Source organism: Wyeomyia smithii, chromosome 3 (assembly GCF_029784165.1).
Source record: "Wyeomyia smithii strain HCP4-BCI-WySm-NY-G18 chromosome 3, ASM2978416v1, whole genome shotgun sequence".
NCBI lineage: Eukaryota > Metazoa > Arthropoda > Insecta > Diptera > Culicidae > Wyeomyia > Wyeomyia smithii.
In genome coordinates, this window is record NC_073696.1 from 82,910,067 (window position 1) to 82,922,399 (window position 12,333).

At 39.5% G+C, this 12,333-nt stretch overlaps 1 protein-coding gene across 1 annotated transcript in view; it reads right to left on the minus strand.

Moving 5' to 3' along the window:
* The window catches only part of LOC129731930 (netrin receptor unc-5-like), a 573,886-nt gene that overhangs the window by 262,604 nt on the left and 298,949 nt on the right, over window positions 1-12,333 (minus strand). Inside the window, exons 6-7 of the mRNA XM_055692323.1 lie at window positions 5,960-6,156; window positions 4,708-4,786 (exon numbers count right to left, since the gene is read on the minus strand). Of these exons, the coding sequence (XP_055548298.1) occupies window positions 4,708-4,786; window positions 5,960-6,156 (276 nt within the window). The remainder of the gene's footprint in view (window positions 1-4,707; window positions 4,787-5,959; window positions 6,157-12,333) is intronic.

Genomic DNA, 12,333 nt, shown 5'->3' on the forward strand with positions numbered 1-12,333 from the left:
TTAATTTTAGTTTTAGCTATTGGGGTTGTTTCTACCTGTTGACTGTACAAACAAATAAACTGCGAGAGCCACCTCTGGTTGGGGAAAGTTGGGAAGAACCGCTTCAAAATTCAAATGATGGTTATGACTGTGATAGGTCAGAACAGGGGGAGACTTAATTACCGGAAAAACGTCAGCGTTGGGAGCATGTTTTTGCGGAGGTAGAAAGGTGCTTCTCCAGGCACGAAACCGAAACGTCTGTCTCTGTCATGTGAAACGACAGGCAGTTGAACCATATAACCGACAAATTTGAGATGGCCAGGCGTTGGAAACAACATTTTAGAGCGTTGTTGAACAGCGTAGATTCACTATATACAGACGAAGTGAAGTACTAGTGTTTCCAGCAGAGATAACTAGGAAGGACTGACTGACATCAAGGCTCAGGGTAGCTGGTAAGATATCGGACGCTTTCGTGATGTTTGATGGTTTGGAGCAGGATGACGGGCTCTCAAACTTACTGTTCAACTCCGCAATGCAGGTGTTATACGAAGAGGTCCAGCATGCAAGAGGTGGTACAATCAAAACGAAGTCTTAAATGTGTTCTAGGCTTTATGGACGACATCAACATCATCTAACCGTAGGGTGATGGAAAAAGCCTTCAAATCTCTCAAGAGGAGAAAATAGGGTTTATCATAAACTCTGCCAAGACGAAGTATGTACAATGGCGGCTGGTAGAAAGCGTAGCAGCCTAAATGTCGATGCTGCGGTGGTGATTGATGGGCAATCATTTGAAGTGGTCGACGAATTCATTGACCTGGGTACACTAATGACGTGCGACAATGAGATTAGTCGCGATATAAAAAGCGAATAACTTCTGCAAACAGGGCCTTGTGTAAAAGGCCCTCGCTGCTACTGGCTGTTTTTGAGCGCAGGATTTTGCTTTCAATACTTAATGGTAAACTGTAAGATAGTGTTTGGCGTATATGCATGAATCATAAAGTGTACAAGGCCTTCGATTCAACAGATGAAGTCAACCGGATGAAACAGAGCAGGCTCCAGAAAGCTGGACATGTAGGGCATTTGTTCCATTATTCATCTTATTAAGCCGATTTTCACGAAGAATACACGGATTAAACTAAATTTTACTAAAAACTAAATTTTCACGGAGTCATTGAACAAATAAACAAAATACGCTTACATGCTCTTATAGATTCGCCAAGCATTGTGAATTTAGTAAACTTAGATAGATTTATCCTAAACTTCGTAAAACAAACCATTTTTCACAACGCTGCCATATCCATCTCAAAACTCGAATCACTGCTCAATTATTCATCTCACGACGCGCACTTTTATGTCGCGGTTAGAATACCACTGGTTTGCAATCACCGAGCTTCAATGGTAAATTTAGTCGTGTTTTTGGTGTATTGAAACATACCCGTTTTTGATGACGTAAAGGTGAATATCAGAGATTATTGTTATACACACCTAAACTACTTCAGCGATGTTTTAACAATAAAATACATGGATAGTGTAGAACATTAGAAATAAATAGTTGTTTGATGTGTCTTGAAGTTTTGATTCCAACAGCTCAAAATGAAAAAAAAAGTTTCTTGAAATCAATTTTTACCACTATTCTTAAACTTCCTGTACTAGAAAAAACGCATGTTTTAAGCCTGTATTACACTCTTTGACCAAGCGTCAAATATTTGTCACTTTTTGACAGATAAAAACTTGGTCAAAGACAATTGTTTGTCACTCCCCAATTTTAACATGGGGCAAACACGGGCAAACAACAACCATGATGTCAAATGAATTTGACCATTATGTCAGAAGGTCAAATATTTGACCATTAGACAAAGAGTGTACTACAGGCTTTATTATTTTGTTGAATTTTTCTTATTATTTTTCTAAATTATAAAACTCAAAGCGATAAATTTTCAAAAAAACGACTATTTTAAGATAGGGGAACTGCTCCATTATTCATCTCATTAAGCCGATATTCACGAAGAATGCACGAATTAAACACCGAATTTCCACGAAATCGTAAAACAAATAAACTAAATATGCTTACGTGCTCTCATGGAATCGTTTAGCATTGTATTCACAACGCATCCATATCCATCTCAAAACTCGAATCACTGCTCAATTATTCATCTCATGACGCCCCTATATTCATCACACTGTTAATCATGAATGAATCACACTTTCATGAATAATCGTAGCCGCAAACCGTCGTAGTAGATTACCTACACTCAAAATAATTTTCACGTTGCCGTCATAGTTACCGGAAAAGTTATGTGAATATTTTCCACTGTCATTTTCACGTAAACTCTACGTGATTTTGATTTGCGTTCATCATGATCTGGTTAGATGAATTGGCCTGTGAATTTTATGCAAAAGACATATGCATTTTATGTGAGTTTCACGTAGAATTCACCTACCGGTAAAGTATAAAGCATTTTATTATCTGATAACTATTAAGTTCTATACAACGTATAATTTTTCTAATTTTTAAGATACCATCCCTGGTTTTCAGAAATTATCGAATATGTTGCATAATAAATCAACCGGGTATGTAAATTCGTCAATTCGTAAATAAATTAAACGATTTTAAAAACTGGTAAATAGAATGATATTTGCTGGCGATAATTATTGTTAGCTGCATGTTTAGGTAATTTACCGTTCTCTGGGCCGAATCTCGGTTGAATCTGTAGGCTCAAAACTCGATATCAAATAAATATGGTGTTCCAGAAACTCATTAATTGACATATCATCGAGAACTTCTGATTCATGTTCTGAAACTGTATCAGACTTCGCCATTTTGATTTCTGGATATTTTCGCACAGAGAATTCATGCGGTACTTCTTCTAGAACATTTTGTTTGACGTTGTCAAGTTCACGTAGATGGCAGGCGATATGACATATTATGCATGTGATTTTCACGTAGATGTTATGTTTGTCACATAAATCATGCAAAATGACAGAAAATAACCATTACAGGAACTTTCACGTAACAATAACGTGAAAAATATTTTGAGTGTAGATATCCGCTGCAGTTGTTTACGTGCAAAATTGGTAACCTAGGCAACCACTACAGTGTTGTAGATTTATGTCAATTATGTCGGAATAATTCAACATTCAATTTTTTGACTTTTTCGTATTAACAGAAACTGATTTGGCAACTTTTGATTTTCTTCAACGCAGTGAAAACAGATGAAAATACATACAGATGAAATTTAGGAATTGTAGAAATTCATTTCATATATTTCTACTAATTCAAGCTTGTTTTTGGAAATTTGAGGTGAACATTTCAAAGATTAAAGTATTCTTAGTGTAGTGAGTGATTTTGTTTAGTGGTTAAAATAAAAAGTGGTCTGCTAGTGATGAAAAAAACTTTGGTTGGTTGCTGAACGAGTCCCGTTGTAGCCGTATAGAAAAATGCGCGGATTTTGTTTTCTGAGGTAGGTGATTGAATCAAATGTGTTTTCGAGTGCAGATGCCCGACTATAATATCAAATTTAGTGCTTTTAGGTGAGTTTTTGAGGATTATTCTCTATGAGGAATCTAAAGTGAACTAAGAAGAATCCATTGCATGGATTAGCTGATTGGTTTAAGAAGAAAATATGCGTTTTCTCCAGTTTTCAATCGTGTTTTCATGTTTTATAAGATGTATATATGGGCTGAGATGAATAATGGAGCAGTTTCCCTAAATATTTCAAACTTAATTTTATAAATTTAGTTTTATTAAATTAAATAGTTCAGCCATATTTGGGGAAAAAAATGAACAATCCATACTTATACAAAAAATCCAAACATATATGTGTTAGATTCGGGTCAGCGGAAACAGTCAGGCAATGAAAGAAATTTTTGATATGCTACTAATCTCACAAAACTGTTCATTTTTTTACGTTTCACTAAAAACTTAAGTGTATCGGAAATGAATACTTTGCATAATTGACATAAGTAATGTTCTTAACACGTATACACGTATAGTTAATGTTTCTACGCTGTAAAATACACTAAAGCGGCAAAAAAAAACTCAAACTTCGAACATTCTCAATCATCCTCCGCCTAACAATCTCGAACGTATAGCACACGCATCTCGATACTGCACGCCCTTCAGTAGGAGCACTCAGAATGCAGAAGCAATGATCAAAGTGAAGCGTTGTGCAACCTCAGATGCAGAAGCACAATAAATCGAGTGCTTTTCGACAATCCCCCATAAACTACAGTTCCAGCGCGCCGCCGCCCCGGTTTGCCGTGTGCGGATGGAATGATAGACTCCATACTCGCACTCACTTCATCACAATAAGATACGATGCAGAGGGAGGGATGGCGGTGTGGTGGAACGCACCGCAGGCACTTGAAAATGCATTAACTTTTCAAGAAAACAGCATCATTTACACAAAAGAGAACCTCATTTAGAGGCGGTGATGGGCGCTCTGTACAGTGTTTCCAGCAGAGATAAACTTCGGAGTACGGACCGATTTCAGCTAAATGAGAAATAAATTTCTTTGCCTTTTGGCTGCCTTTCATCGTAAAGCATCATCCCTTTAGCCGTATGAGGTTTCTGGACCGTCCTGAAGGACGGTAATCGAGCTGAGCGAAGCCGAAAATTGTCCGTCTTTAAAGGGTTTTTCACTGGTGGCATTGGTAGTTACATTTAGGAAAGTTTCTGGTCAGCTCACACAAAGAAGCACAAGGAAACAATGATAGGAAGGCACTTACCGTAGACAGTGAAGCTGACGGGATCCGAAACACGCTTGCCGGCGATGTTTTCCGCTACACATGTATAATTGGCCATGTCCTGATGAGAAAAGAAAAGATGGAAAATAAAGTAAGAAAAAGGATATATCATCAAAAAACGAGTGCAAAAACCGAAGCAAAAATCAGACAACTGATGAATAGCAGAAGGATTCAGGCGGAGTAAATCCCATTGTGCCCGTGTTGGGAAGGTGGAGGAAAGACCCGGCTCGACGTGGCAAGCGGGAGGGATTATAGTCCGCTCGTAGCATCGAGGGCCCTTGTCTGTTTTCTCACATTGTTTTCTCACATCTCTACTTTTGTGCAATAATCTGTGAGAAAATGCTTGCCTCAGCAAGCAAGCGGCCTGCAGGAAAAAGCATTAGCGAAGCGAAAGAATTACCAAGGTGTCCTTTTTTGTAACATGAAAGGATACCTACTCGGTTGAAACCCGTCACTGTGTGCCTGACGCTGTCGGTTGCCCTGACTATAATAGCTGAGGGCTTTTTCAGCTTGAAATTCGATATACTTCGGTGAAGGGTTCGAGGTGGCTACGAAAGCGGGAATAGCGGATAGTTACAAAGTAAGTGAATTCAGCATGAGCTGACACAAGAAATCTAGTGCACCTCGACACTCAATAAAGTTCGTAATCGATCTGATGCATTTTTCACAATCCACTTTGTTTTCAAATTCGAAAAAAGTCTACACAACTGTTAACTTGAATTTGTAGCGTTAAGAAAAAGATTCTATTTTCCATGCTGTCGAAAGGTACGATTCTTTTCACAGCAGGTCAGCTTGAAGGCTATCATCTTTGTTCAAGTTGCCTCCTTTATACGCAGATGATTATGATTTGGGAAGCCGTTCGGTTTTTCCTTTGGTAAAAATCCTTCCCTCATCAACTGTGCACAACGGCATCCTCAAGAATTATGGCCCAGCGCGTAGCTTGTCCAACAAACGACACAAAAGAATTCAATAAGTTCCAAGGAAACCCCCGGGGCTGGAACGACCGCCTTTTCATCTTTTCCATTCTGTGATAGAGCAGTTACAAATTGGAATCGAATCGAATGTCTTCTTACGAAACTCATCATTCATGCCACTTTCGACACACACAGGAAATTTCGCCAGCGCCGACCGACTGTGGCCAGACTGCCGTGTGGTCAGGTTGAATGATTGCACGGGACACAACAGGTGCTGAATTGATTGCGTTTTCTGTTTTTATTTCTGCGTTTTTGCTTACCTGCATGGTGACGTGTGCGATCAACACTTTGTCCTCCACGGTGATCAACATGGGTGGATTGCCGACCAGGGGGGCACCGTTCTTGTGCCAGTTGATCTTGGCCACTGGGGTTGCGTTCACGTTGCAAACGATCTCCGCCCGGCCACCCATCTCGACGCGGACCGTCTTTGGTGAGATGCTGATCTGCCGTTTGATATCTGTCGAAAGAGATGGGAATAAGGGAAAAGTAAGCAAACAGTGAAAAAAGTGCATGTCTCAAGACGGTTCGAGTATCTACATAAATGTGTGTACAATAACAATTCGAATAAGGTAGCTACAAGCCGCTTGAGAAGGTGCGGAATAATCGATGAAAAATTTGAATGTGAAAGGGGGCAGAGCGAATGGACCGCCGGCCGCCTGTCGGATGATGGTGACCACCCGCAGTTTCACGTATGTAGCCGGTTTTCGCAAAAAAAAAGTTCGGTGTATTTTTGTTTGCGTTGCCGCAGGTCAAGTGCTGTTGACGGGGAGATTAGCACCATTTATTATGCGTATTTAAACGGCTCTTGCTCGAGTGCGCCGAGAGTGGATTAACTTTGCTGAAAATGTCAAAAATATTCTGGCACAGGTTAATGGATTTGTGGAGAATGGATTGCGAAGCCGTGGGAAATAAAACTCAGGTAAAGGTTGTTGGCTGCTCAAATATTCTTATGAAAAAAAAAAAAAAAACGTCGGGATAAGTCCCACCAGATGTTTAGTCGACTTCATGTAGGTACAACTATCCTTAAGTATAGATTAATAAACTCTTTTTAGCAGCCTAATACACAACATGTCGCTGGAGTTATGAGCATGATTTTTTTTTTCAAGAAATGCATAGAAGGTTCTTTTATGCTTAGTTCCTGTTTCAAAAGCTACCTTTAATTAAACACTAGCTGATACCCGGCCCGCGTTGCTGAGCCTTTTAGCCTATGCGGACGATTATATTTCCTATGCGGACGATTATATTTCAAATGTGCCATAATTTCAAACATATAATAACATTATCATGCAGTGGAAACACGCGTTCGAATTCTGTGTATTTGTTTGGCCAAAGATAGATTCAGCATTGTCTTAATATTTAATCAAGCAACACGTGAAAAAGAACTAAGGTGTCAAATGTAAACAAATAGTAATTGATTTTTTCGATTCAACATAATTTAAGAAGTGTTTTTGTTTTATAAATTAAAGGGTATCCATTAATTCTGATAACTAACTACACTTGTTTATATTGGGTGGTAAAAAACTATTTCTATCATTATAAAATAAACTTTAGAAGGCCTAGTAATAAAAATGTTGGGGCCTATATTTCAGAATCAGCTAAATCAATAGTATCCGTAAGAGTCATTTAGTTTAATTTATATGATGTATTATCTCGTAATGTTGTTTGCAAAGCAACGACCGCAAATTTGACTTAGAACTACATAAGGTTGTTTGTTACATGGCTTGCATTAATGCATATGAGAACGATCGCATGGGATGAATTCGAAGTAAACTTCTCCTTTTCAATAATTCTTTGAATGATAGTCGATAAAATAACGATGGATTATCTGCATCAATTTGTTTATGTCAATAACCTTCACTAATCATTTTTGACTGTATCCAGAAACCGGAAATCGCCATCTTGGATTTGACGTCTAGAGTCGATTTCCGACCTCTGGGTATCATTTTGGTTTTAAAAACAACCAATAAATAGCACCCAAGTATCCGGTCATTTTCCAAAATCGAATATCGCCATTTTGGATTTGAAAAAAGCGCCTGGATTTGACTTCCGATCTCTGGGTATTATAGCGATTTCCGGATTATGTTTGGCTGTTTCCAGAAATTCAACGTTGCAATTCGAGATTTCAAGTTGCCACTTCGGATTGAAAATTGTCGTCGTCAGGGGTCGATTTCTGGCATGTATGCATCATTCCGATTACGGAAGAACCAATTTTTGGTGGATTTCTGGAAACCTGCATTTAACATCTAAGGTTCAAAAGAGAGAGACCTTGGCATAATTTCGATTCCAGCAAAAACGATTTTGTGCATTTGTGTGTTTTACGAAAACCGGAAGTATTCATCGTGGATTTCAAAATGATCTGTGGAGTCGATTTTCGGCCTCTGGTTATTATTTTGAATCCAAAAATAGCCTTACTGTGTGGTATTTGGTCATTTCCAGTAGCCGGAAAATCCCATGTTGTACCTCTAAATAGTGTATGCATATGATTTCCGGTCTCTGGGCATCATCTCGGTTATGGATCCACTATTTTTAGCTGTTTTCCAACAACCGGAAGTTGCCAAGTTTTCGTGTCCCTTATGGGTCATATAACAACTGTGTAACTTATCAGATCGATCGGTAAACCCTCGATTTGCGCCCGATTCCTAAAGCTTCCATACGATTTTTTATGGGAAGAACCACTTTTTCAAAACTTTTTCTGTAGAAATGTCCAGTTGACTCCTAAAAATATATCAATACATGATATTCATAGGAAATATTCCTGAAAAAAACTCTTCTGAAGATCGCAAGGCGCTACCTTGCTTTTGAAAAAAGATATTCACCCCAAACTGATTGAATATCTGACGAACGGATCACCATTGAATTTTACTAGCACACTGCTGCTGCATGCTGCTGTTGCAAATTCAACCATGTGATGAGAAATGATATCGCCTAAATTTATCTTGGAGGCTTCCCCGAAGATACTATGAGCAAAAATCACACTTTGAAAATTAATTCCACGCGAAATTATTTCTCATACTTAAGCAAGTTTGCGATATCAGCATGCTGTAGCAGTGTTGCTGGAAAACTTCAATGGTGAGCCGTCCGTCAGACATTCAATCAGTTTGGGGTGAATAGCTGTTTCTACAAACATCGTAGCATCTTACGGTTTTCAGAAGAGTTTTTTCCAGGTAAATTTCCTACAAATATCATGTATTGATATTTTTTTAAGAGCCAACTTGACATCTCTGGAGAATAAGTATTGAAAAAGTGGATTTTCCCATATAAAATCGTATGGAAACTTTAAAAATCGGGCGCAAATCGGGCGTTTCACCGATCGATCTGAAAAGTTACACAGTTGTTATGGGACCCATAAGGAACACGAAAAGTGCATGGGAGCTAACATTTATTTTTTATCCCATCCTAATGCCTATATTTGGTCATTTTCGGTAACCGGAAGTCGCCATCTTGTATTTTTAAATAGCGTCTGGATTTGACTTCCGGTCCGGTCCAGTCTACACATCATCTGGGTTATGGAATCAAAATTTTCAGCTATTTTCCAGCAACCGGAAGATGCCTCCTCGAATTTCAATATGGCGTCTGTGGACAATTTTTGGTCTATATACATCATGTCGATTACAGAAATGCCCATTTGGGGTGATATTTGGTCATTTTCGGGAACCGGAGGGCGCCATCTTTGATTTCAAAATAGTATCTAAAGTTGATTCCAGGTATCTGGGTATTATCTTGATTTCAAAAATACCCATGTTGGGTGGTATTCGGTCATTTCAGGCTGTTTTCTGTAAACTGGAAATCGTCATTTTGAATTTCAAAATGGTGTCTGCAGCCGATTTTCGGTCTCTGGGTATCATTTTGGTTCCATAACCAACAACAATAGGCAGTATTTGAAAATTTTCTGAAACCGGAAGTCGCCATCATCTATTTCAAAATGGTGTCTAGATTTGATTTCCAGTCTCGCCACTGTTCTGGTTCAAGAAAATCCGTTGGAAACCAACATCATGAAAACACTTTTAAGATTCAAACCACCTTGCAATTAAATTAAATGATGATAAAAATTAATGTTCTCTACTTTGCAATACAAAAAGTTCAACCCCTTCCCCTCCCCCTTGCACACGCTAGTGGAATGAAGCGACACTGATAATATACTAGAAACACGAAACGTGAAAACCCCTAGATACAAATTTTCAAAATGAACTATTAGACGAATCAAAAATAACTAAAGTTGTTGTAATTTCCCTCTCTCCTTCACTACGCCACAGAGATACAGAAAATTCAAAATCACGGGATTAAACCTCGTATTTGAGAACCCACGTGTACAGAATAACACAGTGATCATATTTGATGTTAAAAAGTGTTAATGTTTGGCGAGTTTACAATGAACAAATTGATAGTTACTACCCCCTCCTCCCCGCTTTTTCCCTTCTTGTATGAGATAGACATAATTTAAAATCTTTGAAACATATACGCTACTAAATAATAAACCGGTAAAGCGGTTTAAAAATTAATAAAGGTTGACTACATTCATCTACCTCACCCCCCCCCCCCCCCCCCCGCTTTCCCTTAACTACGCCGCGAGACGAGATATAGCAAAGTCTCAGATGACAAAACCACGTCTCATATTCGAAACCACCAATATATGAATTTTCAAGATGTGCATATTAATAATTTACAAATGATGAAATTAATACACCTTAGTACGCCACTGGGATACAGAAAAATCAATGTTATGAAAACATATCCATCTATCGAAATTGGCACGGTGAGCAAGTTAGGTGTTCAAGAGTTCACAAATACCAAAATTTACCTCCCCTCTTGCCACGCCAATGGAATACATAAAATTCAAAGTCGTTGAAATACATCAGCTACTATAGATTCTACGTGTCGAATTTAACGTTGATCGGTCCAGCGGTTTTTAAAATCATCAAAGGATGACATTATTCGTCCCCCCCCTCGCCCATCCTTGCAACGGCTCTTACGTCACAAAAATACAACTTATACTCAAACGCATTTGTGTCTAAATTTGCACGGTTATGTGGAAGGAAGTTTTTACGTTCATAAACCACAAATTTACCCCCCCTTGCCTAGGCTTATGACATAGAGCAAAACTAATATTTTAGGATTACTCCCCGCCTTGAAAATCCCTATGTACAAATTGTCACGATAATCAGTTCAGTAGTTTTGGAGTCTATAGTGAACAGATCCCAGATGGTCTCCAGGTACGATGCTGGCCTAACAAGCCAGTCGTCGCAGGTTCGAGTCTCGGCTCGGGAGAAACTGTTAGTGTCAGTGGGATCGTAGCGCAAGCCCCGCAATTGTCCTGTACACTTAACAGTTGACTGTGAAGTCTGTGTATAATAAACAGAAGGTCGAGTTCAGAATCGGAATGTAGCACCTAGGCTTTGTTTTTTACGTAAACTAACTCTGGAATTCGGTATAAACCTAGGCAATGAAAAACGCACTACGGGTGGAACTCGGTACCTGGAATTGCAGGTCGCCAAATTTTGAATTCAGTTGGGCGTTGCTCGAGCAGCTAGAATTCAGCATTGTGACTCTGCAGAAATTCTCTTAAAAAAAGTTGTGAAAAGTCCGTGGCAGCAGGATCTAGTTTTACCAGAGTGGTGGAGCAACCAACGAGCGCTGTGCTCCTTGGCTAAATATCCAACGGCTGCATAGCCCGAAAGTTGCCGAGACCTACGCGCACCTACTTGTAGAGGCGCTACATTTGACAGAGGTATCAAGTGCTTCAAGGTGAAGGTGAAGTGATAAAGACCCAACAAAATGGTAGGTTTGTCGTGGCTTCCCAGTAAGCGATGGAGACAAAAACGAGCTTGGATAAATTATTTAAGTGCGGTCACAAGAGAGAACACAACAAAATATCAACGAGCTCGACATGGATTGACCACGATCCTGAGAAAGAAGAACCGCTAGCTAGAGATCTTGAAGAACTGGAGAAACTGTTTCGGGCGAATGACGCGTGCAAGTTTTATGAGAAGGTGAATAAATTCCGCAAAAGCTTAAAAAACTTGTCCGAATCTGAGTACCTGAGACCGAAGCGATCTGAGTAGGGACTTGAAGAGTAACTTGATCACAAGTGAGTACGAGGCGGTCGACAGGCGAATGCAGTTGTTCCATGAGCACTTCAAAAGCGGAACCGCGGAATGCTTACAAACGAGAACAGTTTTCCAGTTCTCGTTATCCTGGAAATCAAGCGGGGAATTGGGTCACTAAAGAACACTGAAGCCGTATGAAGAGCCAGTCTTATAGCAGGACTCTGTAAACGTGACAACGGCACTAGCAACGCCACTTAACTGGGTAATTTCTAGAATTTGGGAGGAGGGTAGGCCCCATGGATAAGAGAGCGACCGACTACAATGCAGCAACTTCCGTGTTATAACGTTCATCAGCGCCGCCTACAAAGTTCACTTCCAGATCCTGCTCCAGTGTCTCGCTCCTTGAAAAAAAGGACTCGTAGGGAGCATCCAACGATCTTAACGCATTCACGCGCTACCCTGTATTAAATCATCACTCTTCGCAGAGTCTTCAGAAATTCCGGGAGTACAAATTGCCCACATATTACGTCTTCGTGGACTTCAAGGCAGTGTATGATACAGTTGAACGAAACCAGCTCTGACAAATAATG